Source organism: Ochotona princeps, chromosome 25, assembly GCF_030435755.1.
Source record: "Ochotona princeps isolate mOchPri1 chromosome 25, mOchPri1.hap1, whole genome shotgun sequence".
In the NCBI taxonomy this organism is placed as follows: domain Eukaryota; kingdom Metazoa; phylum Chordata; class Mammalia; order Lagomorpha; family Ochotonidae; genus Ochotona; species Ochotona princeps.
In genome coordinates this window covers 2,259,497-2,277,495 of record NC_080856.1, presented here as the reverse complement: position 1 = coordinate 2,277,495, position 17,999 = coordinate 2,259,497, and the positions used below count along the sequence as shown (strand labels likewise).

General features: G+C 49.2%; 1 protein-coding gene across 1 annotated transcript in view; it reads left to right on the top strand.

The window, feature by feature from the left end:
- The first annotated feature begins 6,874 nt into the window (after window positions 1-6,874).
- Window positions 6,875-17,999, top strand: part of MKLN1 (muskelin 1) — an 82,425-nt gene continuing 71,300 nt past the window's right edge. Inside the window, exon 1 of the mRNA XM_058681404.1 lies at window positions 6,875-6,995. Within this exon, the coding sequence (XP_058537387.1) occupies window positions 6,898-6,995 (98 nt within the window). The 5' untranslated portion in view covers window positions 6,875-6,897. The remainder of the gene's footprint in view (window positions 6,996-17,999) is intronic.

Genomic DNA, 17,999 nt, shown 5'->3' with positions numbered 1-17,999 from the left:
CGCCGTCTGCCAAATTGGGATATGTGCTCAACTGGGATTAGCTTGGAATCACTAGTTCTTTGTTGTGTCTGAGATTTTAAAAATATTGCATGAGTGAAGGTCCAGCCCTACTTAATCCAGAGAATAAAAACCCACTACTTGATAATTTAAGAATTAGCAGACTGGGCCGGTATTGTTGTGCAACGTGTGCAGTGGGTTAATGTGCTGCTGCAAACCAGCTTGCCATATGAGTGCAAGTTGCTCCCAGCACCTACCTTTATTTCTGATCTGGCTCCAAGATGGCTCAAGTGCTGATCCCTGCAACCCACGCAGGAGACCCAAACGGAAGTCCCGACTCATGGCTTCAACCTGGCTCAGCCCCAACCCCAGCCCCAGGCCCAGCTATGGCAACTGTTTGAGGAGTAAATCAGGAGATAGAAGGTCTCTCTCTCTCTTTCTCTCTTTCACTCTCTCTGTTTCCCACCTTTTTTCCCTCTCTTTGTAAGTCGGCTTTTCAAATAAATAAAATATTTTTTAAAGTAACAAGTGGGGGTGTGGCTATAGTACAATGGGTAAAGCTGCTTCCTATTCCCCTGTGGCACCGGCATTCCACATGGGTGTTGGTTCATGTCCCAGCTGCGCCATTCCTGGTCCAGCTCCGGGCTTCTAGCCTGGGAAAACAGAAGAGGATGGCCCAGGGTCTTGGGATCCTGCACCCACAGCTCCTGGCTGCTGGCTCTGGACCATTCGTGCAGTGAACCAGTGGATGCACTCTCTCTCTCTCTCTCTCTGTAACTAACTGTGCCTTTTAAATAAAAATAGATCTTAAGACAAAAATAAAAACCCTTGTTAGATACTACATAATATCCCCTGAACAAGATTTACAATTTACAATACTTTTTTTTTTTTTAAGAAGTAGCAGACACCTCAGATTCCCCCAGTCCACACTCACTGCCAAGCTCGGCTGGCCAGACCTAGGAGTACCACATCTGGACTGGGAGCTGGCCTCTCTGTATTTACACTGTGTGGGTATAATTGTTGCAGTTATTGTTTCTTTTTGAAGTTCTTTTTCCCTGGCCAAAGACTTCTTAATCATCCTTCATACAAGGTTCAAGGTCATGGCTCTGACAGAAGTGTTTACAAAAAGCCAGGCACTCGCAGAGAGAAGTCACTGTCAGCGCTGGCGTTCTCAGTGCTATGGCTCCAACCAAGCTCAGAAAACGGGAGGGACAGCGTGGCTTCTGGAAGCAGGGATTTCTAGGTTTGGATGCCAACAGGAAGAAAGCACCGTGAACTCTGCTTTCTCCAGTAGGCTGGGACTATAGCGGCTGCTGCTGCTGCCACCTCCTGGGAGAAGACAGAGCTTGGCTTCACACCTGCAGCTGGCTGGGCACAGGCCCCTTGGGGCAGGGCTGAAATCCCTCCAGCCGGGAGGAGAAAGGCATGTCTGCCTATTTTTTCTTTTCACCCACTGCTTGTGGCAGTGCTGTGTTCTGAAGAAATTATTTCAAACCACACATTTGGAATGGGACCCGCCAGAGGACGGGTTGGGCATACCTGTCAGCCGTAGCAGTAAGAGACATCCCTTTTCTTGTCCTTCCGGATTCCGAGCCTCGGACAGAGATTAGGAATGAGTGCAGACACCGGAGCATTTTCTGCAAGAGAGGGCCCGTGTAAGTTTGGTGAATCTGAGCCTCCCTCTGTTGACCTGCAGGGGTTGATGCAATGACTGTGTTCAAGTTTCTGGTAAGCAAGAAAATGTTCTATGGGAACTGTACCAGAAACCTGTTCACTCTTCTAATCTCAGTGGTGATTTTCTTCATTTACTGACCAAAAAAAAAAAGTATCAACAATCCACCTGCCCTTAATTCTGCCCAGTCTTCTGATGGCCCCTAAATACACTCCTTTTCTTTTATTTAAAAGCAAGAGAGAGAGAAAGACAGGCCATGCTCCCATTTGCCATTCCCTGGAGATGGTTATAGCTGCCTTGGGGCCAAAGCTAGATCTGGGCTCTCAACCCACGTGAGTGGCAGGAAACCTGAGCCTTCCCCACTGCCTCCTCTGGTCTGCACAAGCAGGAGACGGAGTCAGGAGCCACAGTCCTGTGTCAAACCCGTGCACTCCGCTAAGGGAACTTTAGTGCTTAAGTACTCTGCGTTGTGCTTCGCCTGCCCTGACCACCTAAAAATGTTAACGAAACCATGAACTCTGAGTGACCCTGGCCCACTAAAGTGAGACCCCCTTCTCCTCCATAGGACCTATTTGCAGATGCCTCCCGCTCCTCCGCCCCGTGACCAAGGAATTACATTTTTCATTTTAGCCAGTCCCATGCAGAGTCCCAGATCGACTCCAGCTGAGTTACAGTGCTTTCCTCTAATCCCTCACCCTCCAAAATTCATGTGGAAATTAATTTCCACTGCAGCAGTAGGAAAGGGTCGATCATGAGGCTGTGTGAGCTCTGCCTTCGCCAGCGACTGTGGACAAGGGCTGGGGTTTGAGCAAGCCCTTCCCTTTCCTCCTTCATTCCTCCTGCCATGTCATGTCACAGTGTTTGTCCTTTCTGGGGGCTTTGCAATAAGGCACAATCTTGGAAACAGACGGATTGGGCTCTCACCAGACAGCAAACCTGCAGGTGCCTCACTCCTGACCTCTAGAACTTGGAGAACCCGATGTCTGCTTTTTATAAATTCCCTGGTTTGGGATATTTTGTTATGATTAGCTAGCATAACAACTGTGAAACCCCTTTCTTCACAATGAATGCTTTTGCCTACACCCAAATGGTGTGTTCATTTGTCTGGAAAAAAAATAAACTCAGTCGTGTTTATTTTGCTTGTTGACTCTAGTGACCTTATTATTTCTTGATGTATCTTTGATACTTCATGGTTTACCAATTTCTCCCATTTATCAGTTCATTTAAGCAGACAAGGGATGCCATCAAACAATGGGTTTGGCTCTTCTCACCAGCTCAGTTTCCTTGAGTCAGTCCCTGGAGAGGTCAGGGTCCCATTCTCTGAATTTCTGAGCCAGGCTTTGCATGACCGGCTCTTTCTCTTGGTACAGGTATCGGTTCAGGTATTATCTTCTGAGGGAAGCCTTCTTTGCCATTCAATCTAAAAATTACCCTGGTTTGGTCTCTTCTTAGCATCAGCTAAAGTTCTCTGGGTGTTTGTTACCTATCGCCTTGTTACAGTGGAAGCTCCAGGAAGCGGGGAGTGCCCTTGTCTTCCTGAGAATCTAGGACAGGGCCTGGTGCATCGTGAGTCCCCAGTACATCTTTTTTGTAGGACAATATAGTAGATAACAGACAAACCATCAGTTACCTTCTCTGGGATGTCTTTAATGGGAGACTCAACCAAAAGGCCACTTGAGGGGTGATGACCGGGTGGGGAGAGTTGTCAGGTTATCACAAGCAGTGTTGGCCTCTGAGAAATGGTGAGCTGTTGCCCGCTGCCCAGGGGCTCGCCACATGGCCCAATCTTTGTCATCTGAGGGAACTATTTCCAGGCCTTCCGTGTGTATTCTTAGAATAAACTCCACCGGCCAAAGACCTGCCCAAGAGGCAGGAGAGAATAAAGGTGTGTCCCTCCAGGGTAAAGGTGGCCACCTGTAGCCTTCTGCAGAATCTGAAATGTCTTTACTTTTCTGTTTTAGCTTAACATTCATGCAGATGTTGGATTCAGAATCATATTATCTCTGCATTTACGTTGACATAGGAATAGTTTATGTTGCTTGGTCATTTGTAAAATGCATGCTGCAGAAAAGCTCTGCGCTGGGTCTTCTCATTCTCAGCGGCGATCCAATGACAAGGATGTATGCTCGGTGTCCCTCTGGGAAGGTCTGGCCGCTGTAGCTTACTTGTAATGAAAATATCTCCAGTTCAAGCTCTTCTTTAGCAGAATTCATTCATTCATTAAGAATTGTTTACTGAGCATCTGCTATGTGCCGGCCAGCACAGAGACACAGCTGTGAACAGATGCCTCCTAGCCTCATGAGTTTTCTCTGAGGGAGAAAGAGAAATAGAGAGGAAATGGAAATTAAAGTCTGTTTTGATGTTTGCTAAGCAGGGGAATTCAGGTTGCTAAGGAAAATGTTACAGAATGCCACCTAACGTCAAAATAGATGATCGGGAAAGACTGTCCCAGCACAAAAAGATCTGAAGAATGAGCAGGAATTGCTCAGGTGAAAGATGGCAGAGAATCCTCCAGGCGTGGCTTAGATTAAGGCTGGCGGCCAGAGACAACAGAGAGCAAACAGGAACCAACTCAGCGCTACTGTCCTACAACTAGGGAAGAGAATACAGGTGAAGGAAGAGAGGAGAGCAGAAAGAGCAGGTCCTGGGGAGGCCAGTAAGGTGATGATGGCCTCTGGGGAGCAGTTTGGAAGGGATTGGGGGGCCAGCACAATGGCTCAACTGGCTAATCCTCCCCCTGCAAGTGCCAGGATCACATATGAGTGCTGGTTTGTGTCCTGACTGCTCCACTTCCCATCTAGCTCCATGCTTATGGCCTGGGAAAGCAGTAGAGGATGGTCCAAAGCCTTGGGACCCTGGCTCAGTGCTTACCATTGTGGCCATTTGGGAAGTGAACCAGTGGATGGAAGATCTTTCTCTCTGTCTTTCCTCTCTGTAAATCTGTCTTTGCAATAAAAATTAAAAATAAATCTTTAAAAAGAGAAAGAATGGAAAGTCACGAAAAGGTTTTTTAAACTTAGGAAGACGCGGTTTTCATGCATTAAAAGATTGCTTATGAACCATAACCACTATTCCAGAGAATAACAACAACTTTAAGAACATTCAGGTAACAGATGTAATTAGCAAATCTGCACCCCCAGTTAACTGAAGGGGGGTTTCCGTCTTAATCCTTGCCTCTTCTCTCCAGAGATAACCGCTTAGCATCTCTGGGACTGAGTGCTGCTCAGTGCCTGGCAGGTCCCAGTGCAGCCACACAGGGCTCCCAGCCTGCTCTCACATTCCCTCCCTCTGGCAGCCTGGACCTTCACAGCCTCCCCATGGGGGCCTGGAGTCAGGACAGAAGGGTGAGCGACTGCAAGCAAAGAAGGATTCACTGAGTCATTCACAGACGACCCCTGGTCTACTCCCCAAATGGTCTCAGGGATTACAGCTGGGCTCATTTGGGGAGCCAGGAGCTTCTTCCGGGTCTTGCATGTGATGCTGGGCCCAAGGAGGCATGCCATCCTCTGCTGATTTCCTAGGCCATAAGCAGGGAGCTAGATCAGAAATGGACTGGCTGGAACATGAACCGCCACCCGTGTGGGATAACAGTGCTTGCAGACCGCCCACTAGCCAGCTACACCCTGCACAGCCCCAGGGGCCAACAATTTTATTCCACCAGGTCCTGTCCACACCCCAACAGCTTTCCAGGTGTTTCCAACCTCCCAAGTAGAGCATCCCGGACAACCCTCTCTTCCCAGCGCCACGTGAAGCAACAAGGCTGCTCACACTGGGTTAATAAAGCCTTGGGAGGTATTACGTCCTCTTCGTCCAGAAGATGCTGGGAAGCCCAGGTCGGAGCACACTCAGCTCTTGGCTGAGATGCCTGCCTGGTTGATCAGGTACATTGCAGCTCTCTCACTGAGATGCCCATCTGGCCCAGCAGGTGTGCTTTCCCCATCAGATGTTCTGCCTTGCTTACCCTGGTCGGAATCACTGGGCATGCTCACTGCAGATGTGCCACCCTGCCAGACAGATGAGCATTACCCCTTCCACCCCTACCGGCTCTTTGTTTTGTGAACAATCTTTTTTTTTCACTTCCCTCCCTGTAGCCAAGCTCAGAAATAAATATGCATACCCTGACGTGCAGGTGGTGGACTGCAGCGTTATCTGCCGCTGCCAGATCTGAACACCTCGGATCTTTTCTTTTGATAAGCAGCTAGGAGGAAGCCTCCCAGCCGTCTAAGAAGGCGCGTTCTTCGCCTCCACCTCGCTTCACTTTTGAGCTACAACGCTGTTGGCTGATTTACCAACTGGAACAAGGGCACAGAGCTTGGCAACTCCGCTTGGGTTTCTCCCTCTGTGGGTGGATGTAAACAGTGCCGCGAGATTAGTAGGAGGCCCCAGAAATGCTGGTGACGACAGGAGGGAGTTGGGGGGACCCAGAAAGAACTGGGGACTGGGTTCTCCGGACATTGGCTGTCTCAACTCTAGCTCCTTCAGCGCTGTTTCCTTAAGAAGTTTACCACTTGGCCAAGGCGACTGTTTTCAGATTGCAACAGTTCCTTTTGAACCCCCGTTGGTCTTGCCATTTTCCCTTTCTGGTCCATAACTGCAAAGTTTCTTCTCCTAAGAGTAGTCTTGGCTTTCTCCTCACAGTCACTTGTTAAAGTCCTTCGTCATGCCCCTCAGAGCGCTGCCGGCCCTGGGCCCCGCCGTCCTGAGGCCCCTGCAGGCGCTCCCGGCCCCGGGCCCCGCCGTCCTGAGGCCCCTGCAGGCGCTCCCGGCCCCGGGCCCCGCCGTCCTGAGGCCCCTCAGAGCGCTCCCGGCCCTGGGCCCCGCGGTCCTGCGGCCCCTGCAGGCGCTCCCGGCCCTGGGCCCCGCGGTTCTGAGGCCCCTGCAGGCGCTCCCGGCCCCGGGCCCCGCCGTCCTGAGGCCCCTGCAGGCGCTCCCGGCCCCGGGCCCCGCCGTCCTGCGGCCCCTGCAGGCGCTCCCGGCCCCGGGCCCCGCCGTCCTGCGGCCCCTGCAGGCGCTCCCGGCCCCGGGCCCCGCCGTCCTGAGGCCCCTGCAGGCGCTCCCGGCCCCGGGCCCCGCCGTCCTGAGGCCCCTGCAGGCGCTCCCGGCCCCGGGCCCCGCCGTCCTCCAGCAGCGGGCGCCCTGGGACGCCCGCCGGCCTGCGGCCCCTTTAAGAGCAGGCCACGCCCCGCAGGCGCGGCGGGCGGCGGCGGCGGCCGCTGGGTGCTGACAAGATGGCGGCCGGCGGGGCCCTGGCTGCGGCGCCCGAGTGCCGGCTTCTGCCCTACGCGCTGCACAAGTGGAGCTCCTTCTCATCCACCTACCTCCCCGAGTGAGTGCCTGGCGCCCCGGGGCGGTGGCGCGGCCTGCGTGGCGGGGCCGGAGGGTCGGCGGGGCCGGGAGGCCTGGCAAGGGGGACGCGCGGCCTCGGCAGGCCCGGGCGGCGGGGCGGGGAGGGCGCGGGCGCGCGGGGGCCCGGCAGGTTTTGGGGGGTCGGGGCCGGACCCCCGATGGCGCCCCGGGAGCCTGCCGAGCCCGGCCGCGGGCCGGGGAGCAGAAGGGCCCTCCCCGAGAACCGCCTTCCCTCCCGGCTGCGGCCCGAAACTCGGGCATAAACAAAAATGTCTGCCTGGGATCAACTTCCACGGGGCCGGGGTGCGCGTCCCCCGAGGTGTTCTCGGGCCGCGGGAGCGCTGACGGCGCCCGCGGTGGGAGGCTCTGTCCGTCCCCTGGCCTGGCTGCTTGCAGCTGGAGCGAGGACGCGTCCACTCTCGCCTCTGTGCGTTCCCCAGGTGTGAGGACTGAAGCCCGCTGCTGGCCAGGGCGGCTCGGGAGGGCGCTGGCAGCGGGCGCTGCCCCCCGAGGTGCCACAGGACCCACCTGCGGACTTCCGGCCCCCGCGGCATGTTTGGGTGCTGCGTGGCCCTGGGCAGTGATGTGAGGGCGCGCCACGTGAGCCTGCTGCTCCTCAGGCGGGACTGATGCCGTGGCGGTGGGCACCGGACCCTCTGGGCCAGGCATTCCTGGTTCTGACCTGGGCAGCTGGGCAGGGTGCTGTGGCTTCGCGCAGTAATGTAGAGGTGCTGGCCCCGAGTTCGGCTAGTCCCAGCATGGCAGTTCTGGGCTGGGTGTAAAACCCCAAGTGCGTCATTTGTTGTATAGATACTCTAAGAATTGAGTCCGTTTTCGGCAGGCAGTGATTTGGGGGATGGCATCTTCGTAATGTGATGATGCCTCCTTTGCCTGGCCCCTAATTGGAAAATGGGAAGAACACCAGTTTTGGAGTTAAAAGGCAGTTGTTTGAAATTGGAGAAATCTAGTATTAGAATTTTGTCAAGTACATTTATAAAATAGTGTTGAAGACATAGGTGGACACTTTTAAAAGTTAATGAAAAACAACTTAAAAAGCTTATTGGGATCTGGTGTGATGGCTCATTTGGCTAATTCTCCGCCTGCCAGTGCCGACTTCCCATTTGTTTGCACTGCTCCGCTTCCCATCCCGCTGCTTGCCTGAGGCCTGGGAAAGTAGCAGAGAGTGGCCCCAAAGCCCTGGGATCGTGTAAGATGTGGGAGAAACGGAAGAAGCTCCTGGCTTCCGATTGGCTCAGCTCAGCTCCAACCATTGCATCTCTCTGGGGCATGAACCAGTGGATGGAAAATCCTTTCAATAAAAATGAATACATCTTTAAAAAAGAAAAAGCTTATTTTGATGCAGGAGACCTTGGAATTCATGTTATGAGGAATCTTCAAAAGCTCGCAAAATACCTACTATGAAAAAAAAAGTAGATTTCAAAAACTTTTACGCCCAAAATGAGCTTTTGTTTTTTGACATTCGGTGAGGGGGAGAATCCTTGGGTCTGCTGGTTTCCCCTTAGCTGTCCAGGACTAGCTGGTGTGAGGCAGGCCACGTCCAGGTCCCCATAGCTCCCAGAGTTGTCCCCCACTGGTTCCCAGGGTCCCCGTTCGCAGGAGGCTGGAACTGGGGGCAGAGATGTGCACTCAGACTGGAGGACTGGCAGGGCCGTTGGCCATCCTGACGCATGTATATCCACTTAGCTTGTGATTCTGTTTTCTGTGTAGGTTTGGCTTTGGTTTCTGTATATAACTTAATCCTCTGGCATTTTATTCATAGATTCCGTATTTTTATTTAAAAGCACTGACCTCTAACAGGAGCAACCTGAAATGTTTTCTTTGACAAGCACAACTGAGTGCTGTGTAGCTTTAATTGAGAATTTGGTGTTTGTTATGTTGGTATGTGCCATTCATAAACTAAAATTCTTGGTCCTGAATTTCCATTAGTAAGTTACAAATTCGTATCAGAGGAGGTGTTAGAACTGATTTTCCCTACCTTTGCCCTAAAATCTACCAGGGGTAGACAAGTCTGACCGGGGATGTTATGTTAAGGGGCTTCCTTGTTTACAGGTTTCAGTTTAGGTAAAGTCATTTGCCCTCAGAGCAGTGACTCTATGGGCACAGATGTCACCATTTAAAAGTGGCAATAAGGAAATAATAGCCAAAACTGTTATGAGCCTGCTCCCCCTAGGCCATTTTGTGACTATTTTAAAAGTATTCAATGCACTTGCTCCCTGCCAAGTGCTGTGAGGCAGGCCTGGGGGCTGGGGGGAGGGGTGGTCACACACCCCACATTTGAACTTGGGCATTCTGGCTGCACAGCCCGTGGTCCCTACTGCTTCTGCGCAGTGCCAGAACTGGCCATCTGGGCTCTTGAATTAAAGGCAGTTACATTTTAGTTGTGTGGAGCCTTGAAAACAAATTCTGATCTTTGTTTTCTTTTTGAGGACTTAGAATTCTTTTTTTTCCTTCCTCCAAAGGTAGAAAAAACAAACACATTGAACTCTTCTAGATTTATTTGGATCTTAAAAATGTTAAACAGATGTAGTTATAGATAATACATTTTTACTTTCAAACTGACAAAATGACCTTTTGCTTGCAGTGAACTTTTAAAAGAGTTCAACTGTGTTTTGCCCTCGTTTGAGATTTATACTTAATTTGGGAAATTAAGAGAAATATTTATTTAAATTATAATTACCCTCTGTATGGGGTGAATTGACAGTTTCTGTCCCAGCCTGGAGCTCATTAGGCTAATCCTCCTTCAATGGCTGGCATACCATATGGGTGCCAGTTAGTGTCCCAGCTGCTTCACTTCCCATCCAGCTCCCTGCCTGTGGCCGGGGAAAGCAGTCCAGGACAGCCCAAGGACAGCCCAAGGCCGTGGGACCCTGCACCTGCATGGGAGCCCCGGTAAAAGCTCCTGGCTCCTGGCTTCGTACTGGCTCAGCTCCGGCCGCTGTGGCCATGTGGGGAGTGAGCCAGCAGATGGAGGATCTCTCTCTCCTCTCTAAATCTGCCTTCCAATATAAGTAAAAATATTTTTTTCAGAAGTTTGCTGTTGAAGCTAGCTAATGATGGTAGAAATTATTGAGCAATGTACTGTGTGTATGATGTTTTACAAATTTTTTATTTTCATCTACTTCAAAAGCAGAGAGAAGAGATTTCTGTCTGTCAGTTCTTTCCCCAGATGCCTTCAACAGCTGATGTCATTGAAGTCAGGAGCCAGGAAGCCAGCTGGGTCTTGCCCACAGGTGGCAGGGCGCACACACTCAGGCCGCCTGTGCTGCTGTGCCGGACACGTTAGCAGGAAGCGGGGTCGGAAGCAGAGTTGCCAGGCCTCAAGCTGGTGCTATCATGAGGGGGCCAGCATTGCGAGTGAGGCCTGCCTTTGCTGCTGGCAGCGTTGGTCCCGAAGTTTTTATTGATTTAAAAGTGAAATATTGTGTGGAAAATACTTTTGGGAAGTATGAAACTTTTTTCCTGATACAAACTGATACGTGAATTCTTCTAAAAGTTGTTATTTACTTGAGTCCGAGCTGCACTGCAAGGCAGCAAGGGAGAGTCCCTGCCTGCTGCTTCGCTTCCCAGCGCCCTCAGCAGCCAGGCCTGGGGCAGGTCAGCGGGAGCCCGCGCTGCTCTGGCCCACAGCATCTGGCTGCGAGCCCTGGAGTCCGGAACCGAGGCACTCCTGCAGGGCTTGGGCTTCTTAGCCGCCAGGTTAACCAGTCACTTCTGTGGTGGGACTCCTTAAATTGTTGAAAAGAATTTGTAATTTGACACAATTTATGCATCTAGGTGTGAAAGTTGACAGCTGTGCCACTGTTGGTATCTCCATTTTCTGCAATGCAAAGTGCTACTACGGGTGGCAGATAAACTTATCGGTAATTTATATTTTTCATTGCTGTAGTGTGGTATTTGGGTTGCAGTTTTGGCTTTTCAAGTTTTGGATATCTTTGCCATGACTCAATTACTGGGGCTAATTGACTCTGAGAGCAAGGCCTGAGTTTCTGGTGATACAGTATCCATTAGGTGGTTGAATGCAGCAGAGGCCAAGTGGGCGTGAATGATGAAAGCAGTAAATGCTGCAGAAATGGCGTGTGCGGTTCAGGGGTGGGGCATCGCTGCCCAGCAGGCCTCGGAGGAGAAACGATGTTCTGTGAGGATCTGTTTTCTGTGACCATACATCACGTTCCTGTCTAGTTGCTGTCTGGGCAATCAGGTTAAGACTTGGGACTTTTGGGATGCTGTAGTGTATCGACCAGGAAGTTGCTCAGCGGAGTCCTTGCTGTTAAGCATTATTATCTTGTTATTAAGCGTTAAAGATGTGCATTGGTGTCCCTGTCCATATTTCTGTTTATATTCACCCCTTTTAAATGGATTGGATAGGCTTTTTCATTTTCTGTTCAGATTTATTTTAATAGTTGAGTATTAGAAAACATTGTTTTGAAGGCTGCATGGAATTCCAAGGTTTGAGGAAAATTGTTTCTGATAACATTTTACTTTTTTAATCATATCTGACAAAGTCCAGAATATATTTGTATCATTTAGGGTAGTAGTCATATTAATAGCATTGAAAAGACATTTTTTTAACCAGTCGGAATCTTCTGACCAAAGTCAGGAAAGGCTGATCTCCAATTCTACAGCCCCTTGTTTTCTGTGTGTTTGCTATCTGCTCCTCTGCCTCACTACTAGTAGAAACAAAGGACCCTTCAGCACAGAATTTGGCTTGGTGGAGCTCTATTGGAGAAGTCTAAGGAGGGACAGCATCCTATTAAGATATAGTAAGCAGTTTCATTGGGAACCCATCTTTGATCTGAAAGTAGAAATGCGTACTGCATTGTATCCTCACATCTGGATATGGTAGTCTCCATTACAGTTACTCTACATCTCCTTAAATGAAAAGCCACAAAACAAAATCAACAACAGGAAGGAAAAATAGAATTTTACAGCAAAATAAGCTTGGGCCTGGCACAATAGCCTAGTGGCTGAATCCTCGCTTTGCACACCTGGGATCCCATATAGATGCTGGTTCATGTCCCAGCTGCTCCAGTTCCCATCCAGCCTCTCTCTACTGGGTGACAGTTGGAGTAACTGTTGTTTTCTATTACAATCCTGTATCTGTGGTCTCCCTGCTGGCAGTTTCTGGTGTGAACTTGAGGAGAATGTGTATTTGGCTGTGCGGAAGTAGTCTAAATGTCAGTCTGACCTGGTTGAGTGACAGGGATGTGCGGCTCCGTGCTAGTGTTGCTTGCTGGCAGTGCTGGATCTGTCCGTCACTGAGGGAGCCAGGCTGTGGCTCTCCAGTTAAATAGAGCTTCTCGCATTCTGGCAGTTTGTTCCTCAAGTATTTTGACACTTTTTGTTTGGTACAGACATGTTGAGGATTGTTACGTCTTCTTGGAGGATTGACTCTTTTTTCATTATGTAATTCCCTGCCTTATCCCTGGTGATTTTCCTGTTCTCAGCCCTGCTTTGTGTGACGCTAATGTATCGATTTCAGCTTGTGTTGAAACCAGCGGGTGTGTCTCTCTGTTTCTTAAAGTTTGTGTATATGTGTCTTTGTTTTTGTAGTGAGTTCCTTATAAACAATATATTTGAACTGCGGGGTTTTTTTCCATTCACTCTAATAGTCTCTTTTAGTTGGCTTAATTAGAAAATCACATACAAATCATTTTTGATGGAATTACAGCATTTTGTTCCTTATGCTTTTGTTATGTTTCTTCCCTAATCTTCCCGCTTCTGCCCTTTCTGACTTGGAATGACCGTTCAGTGTGCTTCGGTTGTCTCCTAGTGTGTCAGTCACACTTCATAGATTTTCCTCGTAGTTGTGCTACGGTTTGCAATATACAACCAAGTTCAACTTCAAATACCAATGTCCAACTTCATGAGCAGTGCACCTGTCCCCTTGGTCTGCTGTGTGCTACTTTAATGATACCGTAAATGGCGGCGTTTACAGCGAGCCGAAGGTTCTGGAGACTGGGTAGTCTGAGTTGGAGGGTCAGCATCTGCTGGGGTCGTTCCTGCGTTTCCTTCCCTGGTCAGAACGGCAGAGAGGGAAAGGGACCCACTGGTTCTTCCACAAGGAGCACCTGCTCACAGTGATGCACTCCCATGAGTGTGGGCTTATGGTCTACACCCTGACCTTAGAGGACCACTCACGGTGATGCACTCCCATGAGTGTGGGCTTATGGTCTACACCCTGACCTTAGAGGACCACTCACGGTGATGCACTCCCATGAGTGTGGGCTTATGGTCTACACCCTGACCTCAGAGGACCACTCACGGTGATGCACTCCCATGAGTGTGGGCTTATGGTCTACACCCTGACCTTAGAGGACCACTCACGGTGATGCACTCCCATGAGTGTGGGCTTATGGTCTACACCCTGACCTTAGAGGACCACTCACGGTGATGCACTCCCGTGAGTGTGGGCTTATGGTCTACACCCTGACCTTAGAGGAGCACTCACGGTGATGCACTCCCGTGAGTGTGGGCTTATGGTCTACACCCTGACCTCAGAGGACCACTCACAGTGATGCACTCCTATGAGTGTGGGGCTTATGGTCTACACCCTGACCTTGGAGGAGCACTCACGGTGATGCACTCCCATGAGTGTGGGCTTATGGTCTACACCCTGACCTCAGAGGACCACTGACAATGACAGTTCAATTTCAACATTCAAATCATACCGTCCTCTTATTCTTTTTGATATTATTGTCACCTGTGTCTCTTACCTGCATGTTGTCATTACCCAGTATTTTGTTGATTTATTAGAACAGTTTTCTTTTCAGTAAGTTAATAATAAAAAATGCAGGGTTTTTTGTTTTGTTTTCCTGACTTTTTCTGTGGATCATAATGAACTGCCAGCTCCCTTAGATGTGGTTTTTTGTTTTGTTTTTTTTTCCAGTTTGGGAACTTTATGGATCTTTAACCTCACTGACACTTCTAGGACTCATTACTCATACTTTGATGTGTTAATCTCTTCTTTTCCACTAGAGCCTTTAAGCTCAGTCATAATTAGTTTTAAATTTTTGTTGGAAAGACTGAGTTATAGAGAGAGAAGGAGAGACCGAGAGAAATCTTACATCTGCTTGTTGCTCACCACATGGCCACCAGGGCCGGAGCTGAGCTAACTTGAAGCCAAGGAGCCAGGAGCTTCCTTCAGCTCTCCCAGGTGGGTGCAGGGGCCTGAAGGTGTGGGTCATCCTCTCCTGCCTCCCTAGTGTCTCAGCGGGGATCTGGATTGGAAGTGATGCAGCCAGGGTTAACATGGTGCCTAAACGGGACGTGGGCGCCGCAGGTGGCCGTTACTCATTCCACCACGGTGTGAGCCGCAAACATGGTTTTTTAAAGAGTACTTGCTTTCAGTCTATTTGACAAGCAGGAACACAGAGGTGTTTGGGCACTGGCTTATTCCGCAGTGCCTGCACACTGAAGCCAGAACCCTGGCCCTTGACTTGGGTCTCCTGTGTGGGTGATGGTAGAGCCGCACTGGAACCCTCCCAGGTGTGCAGGCATCATAGGTGTGACTGTTTTTCATCTGTCAGAGAATTTCAGGTATCTGTGATACCTAAATCTGCTTGCTTTATTTCTTTAGGTTTTTTTGCTTTTCTGTTAGATCTCTGTAGTGAACAATGTCAGATCCTGCTGAGGAAGTTAGCTAAGAACGTGCACTTGTTTCCTCCCTCCTGTCAGTGTCCAGTGTTAGGGATGATCTTTCTGTCTAGTTAGGATTGGTGTGGTGGTCAGGAAGCGTATTCCACGCCTCCGTTTCCTTTCCTGCCTTTTCTTGGTTGTTGGAGCATCCCTGTCTTCATGGTAGGCTTACCTATAAACATGCTTACTTTAAATGGCCAGGTTTTGTACTCAGTTTTTCCAGTCATTTCTTGGCTATGTATGGTTTCTTTTTAGTGTGCTTTTCTGGAAGGGTTCAAGGAACAAGCCTTCTGTTAACTAACTGAACTAGCCTTTAAATTAGCTATTTTAAAGCCCTCGGGTGACATTTTTGGGCAGCGTATATATTACACTAGAACGTGCTGTTGGTGGTGTTTAGGTATGAAACACACCTCATGTGAAGTTTTTAGCATAATTTTTGTTTTCATTTAGGTGACTTGATTTTTTTTAAGAATTTATTTATTTTTCACTGGAAAGTCATATTTACAGAGAAAAGCAGAGACAGAAAGATGTTCCATCTGCTGGTTCACTCCCCAAAGTGTCTTGATGTTTTTAACTAGATGTTTATAGACGTTCAGCAAACGGTCTTTCCAGTTTGTGTCCGGATTGGCTTTCCCCGGTACACCTGGTGTTCTTTCAGTGTGTAGGTTCAAGCTTCATCTCAGGAAGGTTGGCTTGAGGTGTGCTTCAGAATGTTTTCCTGCAGTGAGCTGCAGCTTTAGGCCTCCTCTGTTTTCGCTTGCTTGCTACCTCGTTGTGCTCTTACCTTTTTTTTTTTTTTCCCTTAAGAAGGAGAGGAATCTTTCCATTTCTGAAAGCTTTTCTCCCTCATTTTTGAGTCTTACTAGTTCTTCCTATGTATGGTTGCACTGCGTCTGAGCTGTTTTCATTTTGACTTAGTGCCAGTTATGAAAGAATGAACTATTTTCTTGGGTCGTTTTGAAATGTTCATTCATAGCTTCATCTTTGTGCTCACACTTTTCCTAAGTGTTATCTGTGCATATTACGTCGCCTATAAGCCTTAGCATGAACTTCTGGCTAGATCGCTTTCCCAGGAGGCTCCTGTGGCTGGTGCTGTGTGGGTCTGGGTCGCTTGGATGTCTGCTCACTGAAATAGGAGTTCTTGGCCCAGCTCCTCCATCCCTCACGTCCCTCCTCCCTGCGGCTTCTGCCGAGGCTGGCTCTCTTCTGTCTGTCCTGGAAGAGGCTGTTGGTGGGATAGTCCAGAAAGCCAGTCGGCAGGAGCACTTCTGTATGTTACACTGCTCTTGGGCTTTTCGTCTTCCCACTGACCTGCGTGTTTGTCTCTTACTTGGTTGCCAGGGTTTCAGTTTTTGGTCCCTTTGTGAAAAGAGCTGTCCCTAGCTCTTTGAGTAGCTTCATCCAATTAGTGTTATTGAAAGTTTTTTTCAGAGCAGAAAGTTGGTTTTTTTTTAATACCACCCAGAGTGAAAGCATCCCACCGCCCTGTGTTGGCACACTGTATGAATTCTCCGGTAGTGTGTTCACACATCATGGTAGCTCTGTGTGTGCTGACTGCTGCCATGTAGGAGGAGGGTTATACAGGACGGCAGAGTGTTTCATGGAACTGTGGGATGTTAACATGGCTGCAGTGAGTGGTGTTTCCCAGCATTGTACAAACCAGCTTCCTTGATTAGAGCTGCAAAAAATTTGAGATTTTGAAGTTCAGCCTTTCCCTTTAACTGGTGACATGTGAGACTGTGGGGGATTAGCTATCTATTTTTTTTTTCAAAGATTTATTTTATTTTTATTGCAAACTCACATACACAGAGAGGAGGAGAGACAGAGAGGAAGATCTTGTCCAATGATTTCACTCCCCAAGTGACCACAACGGCCAGTGCTACGCCAGTCCGAAGCCAGGAGCCAGGAACTTTCCCCAGGTCTCCCACACAGGTGCAGGGTCCCAAGGCTTTGGGCCATCCTCGACTGCTTTCCCAGGCCACAAGCAGGGAGCTGGATGGGAAGTGGAGCTGCTAGGATTAGAACCTGCGCCCATATGGGATCCGGTTGCGTTCCAGGTGAGGACTTTAGCTGCTAAGCCACTGCTCCCGGGCCAAGATTAGCTATTTATTAATGGCCAAGTTTCAAGGTTTTCTGATTTTTTAGTTGAAGTTGATTTCATCTGTATTCATCTGGTTCATTCAGCACGAAGCATAGTTTTTAGGACTCGTGTTTTTAAACCACAAAGAGAAAATGTTCTAGTGATGAAACTTCAAATGTTTTTAAAGATTTATTCATTTTCTTTTTTTAAAGATTTATTTATTTTTGTTGGAAAGTCAAACATACAGAGAGGAAAGACAGAGAGGAAGATCTTCCATCCGTTGGTTTACTCCCCAAGTGGCTGCAAGGTCTGGAGCTGAGCCAGTCCGAAGCCAGGAGTCCAGGAGCTTTTACTGGGGCTCCCACGCAGTTGCAGGGTCCCAAGGCCTTGGGCTGTCCTGGACTACTTTCCCAGGCCACAGGCAGGGAGCTGGATGGGAAGCGGGGCTGCTGGAATTCAAACTGACGCCCATATGGGATCCTGGCATTTGAAGACATGCTTAGCCAATTGAGCCATTGCATCAGACCCTGAAGTAGTTTTTAAATATATGTGTCACTGAGGTGAGCAGAAGCCCTTAAGTATTAATATGAAAGACTTGGGACTGAGCGTGTTGAATTGCTGACTTAAGCCTAAAATGTCCAATGAATTACCTTACTATGAATTTCAGTAGATTTTTTGCTTTTAGATTTTTTTTAAAAAACATTATCTGTTACATGATGGAAACAATATGGACATAATAGTATTACCCACTTCCCTATACCCCCTGAACCTTTTTTTTTCTCTTTTTTTTCCTTTAACCGTAATTAACTATGTAAAGATTGTCAACAACAATACAATAAAATAGATTAAAAAAAAAACCATTATCTGCTTGTAGGGCACTAGAGCCAGAGCCAGGGAGGGAGGGAGAGGGATCTTTTGTCCTCTGCCTTACTCCACATGTAGCCATAATGACCGCAGCTGGGTCAAGCCGTCCCTGTGTGTGCCTCTGGGCTCCTAGGCCCCAGACTCAGGCTGCCTGCCTGCCCGGCTGCTTGGCCCGGCTGCTTGCCCGTGTCCAGCAGTCTTGGCCCGGCTGCCTGCCCGTGTCCAGCAGTCTTGGCCCGGCTGCCTGCCCGTGTCCAGCAGTGTTGGCCCGGCTGCCTGCCCGGCTGCTTGCCCGGCTGCTTGCCCGTGTCCAGCAGTCTTGGCTGGGAGATGTAAAATGGTACCTGTTTTTTTTTTTTTTTAAGATTTTATTGTTTATTGGAA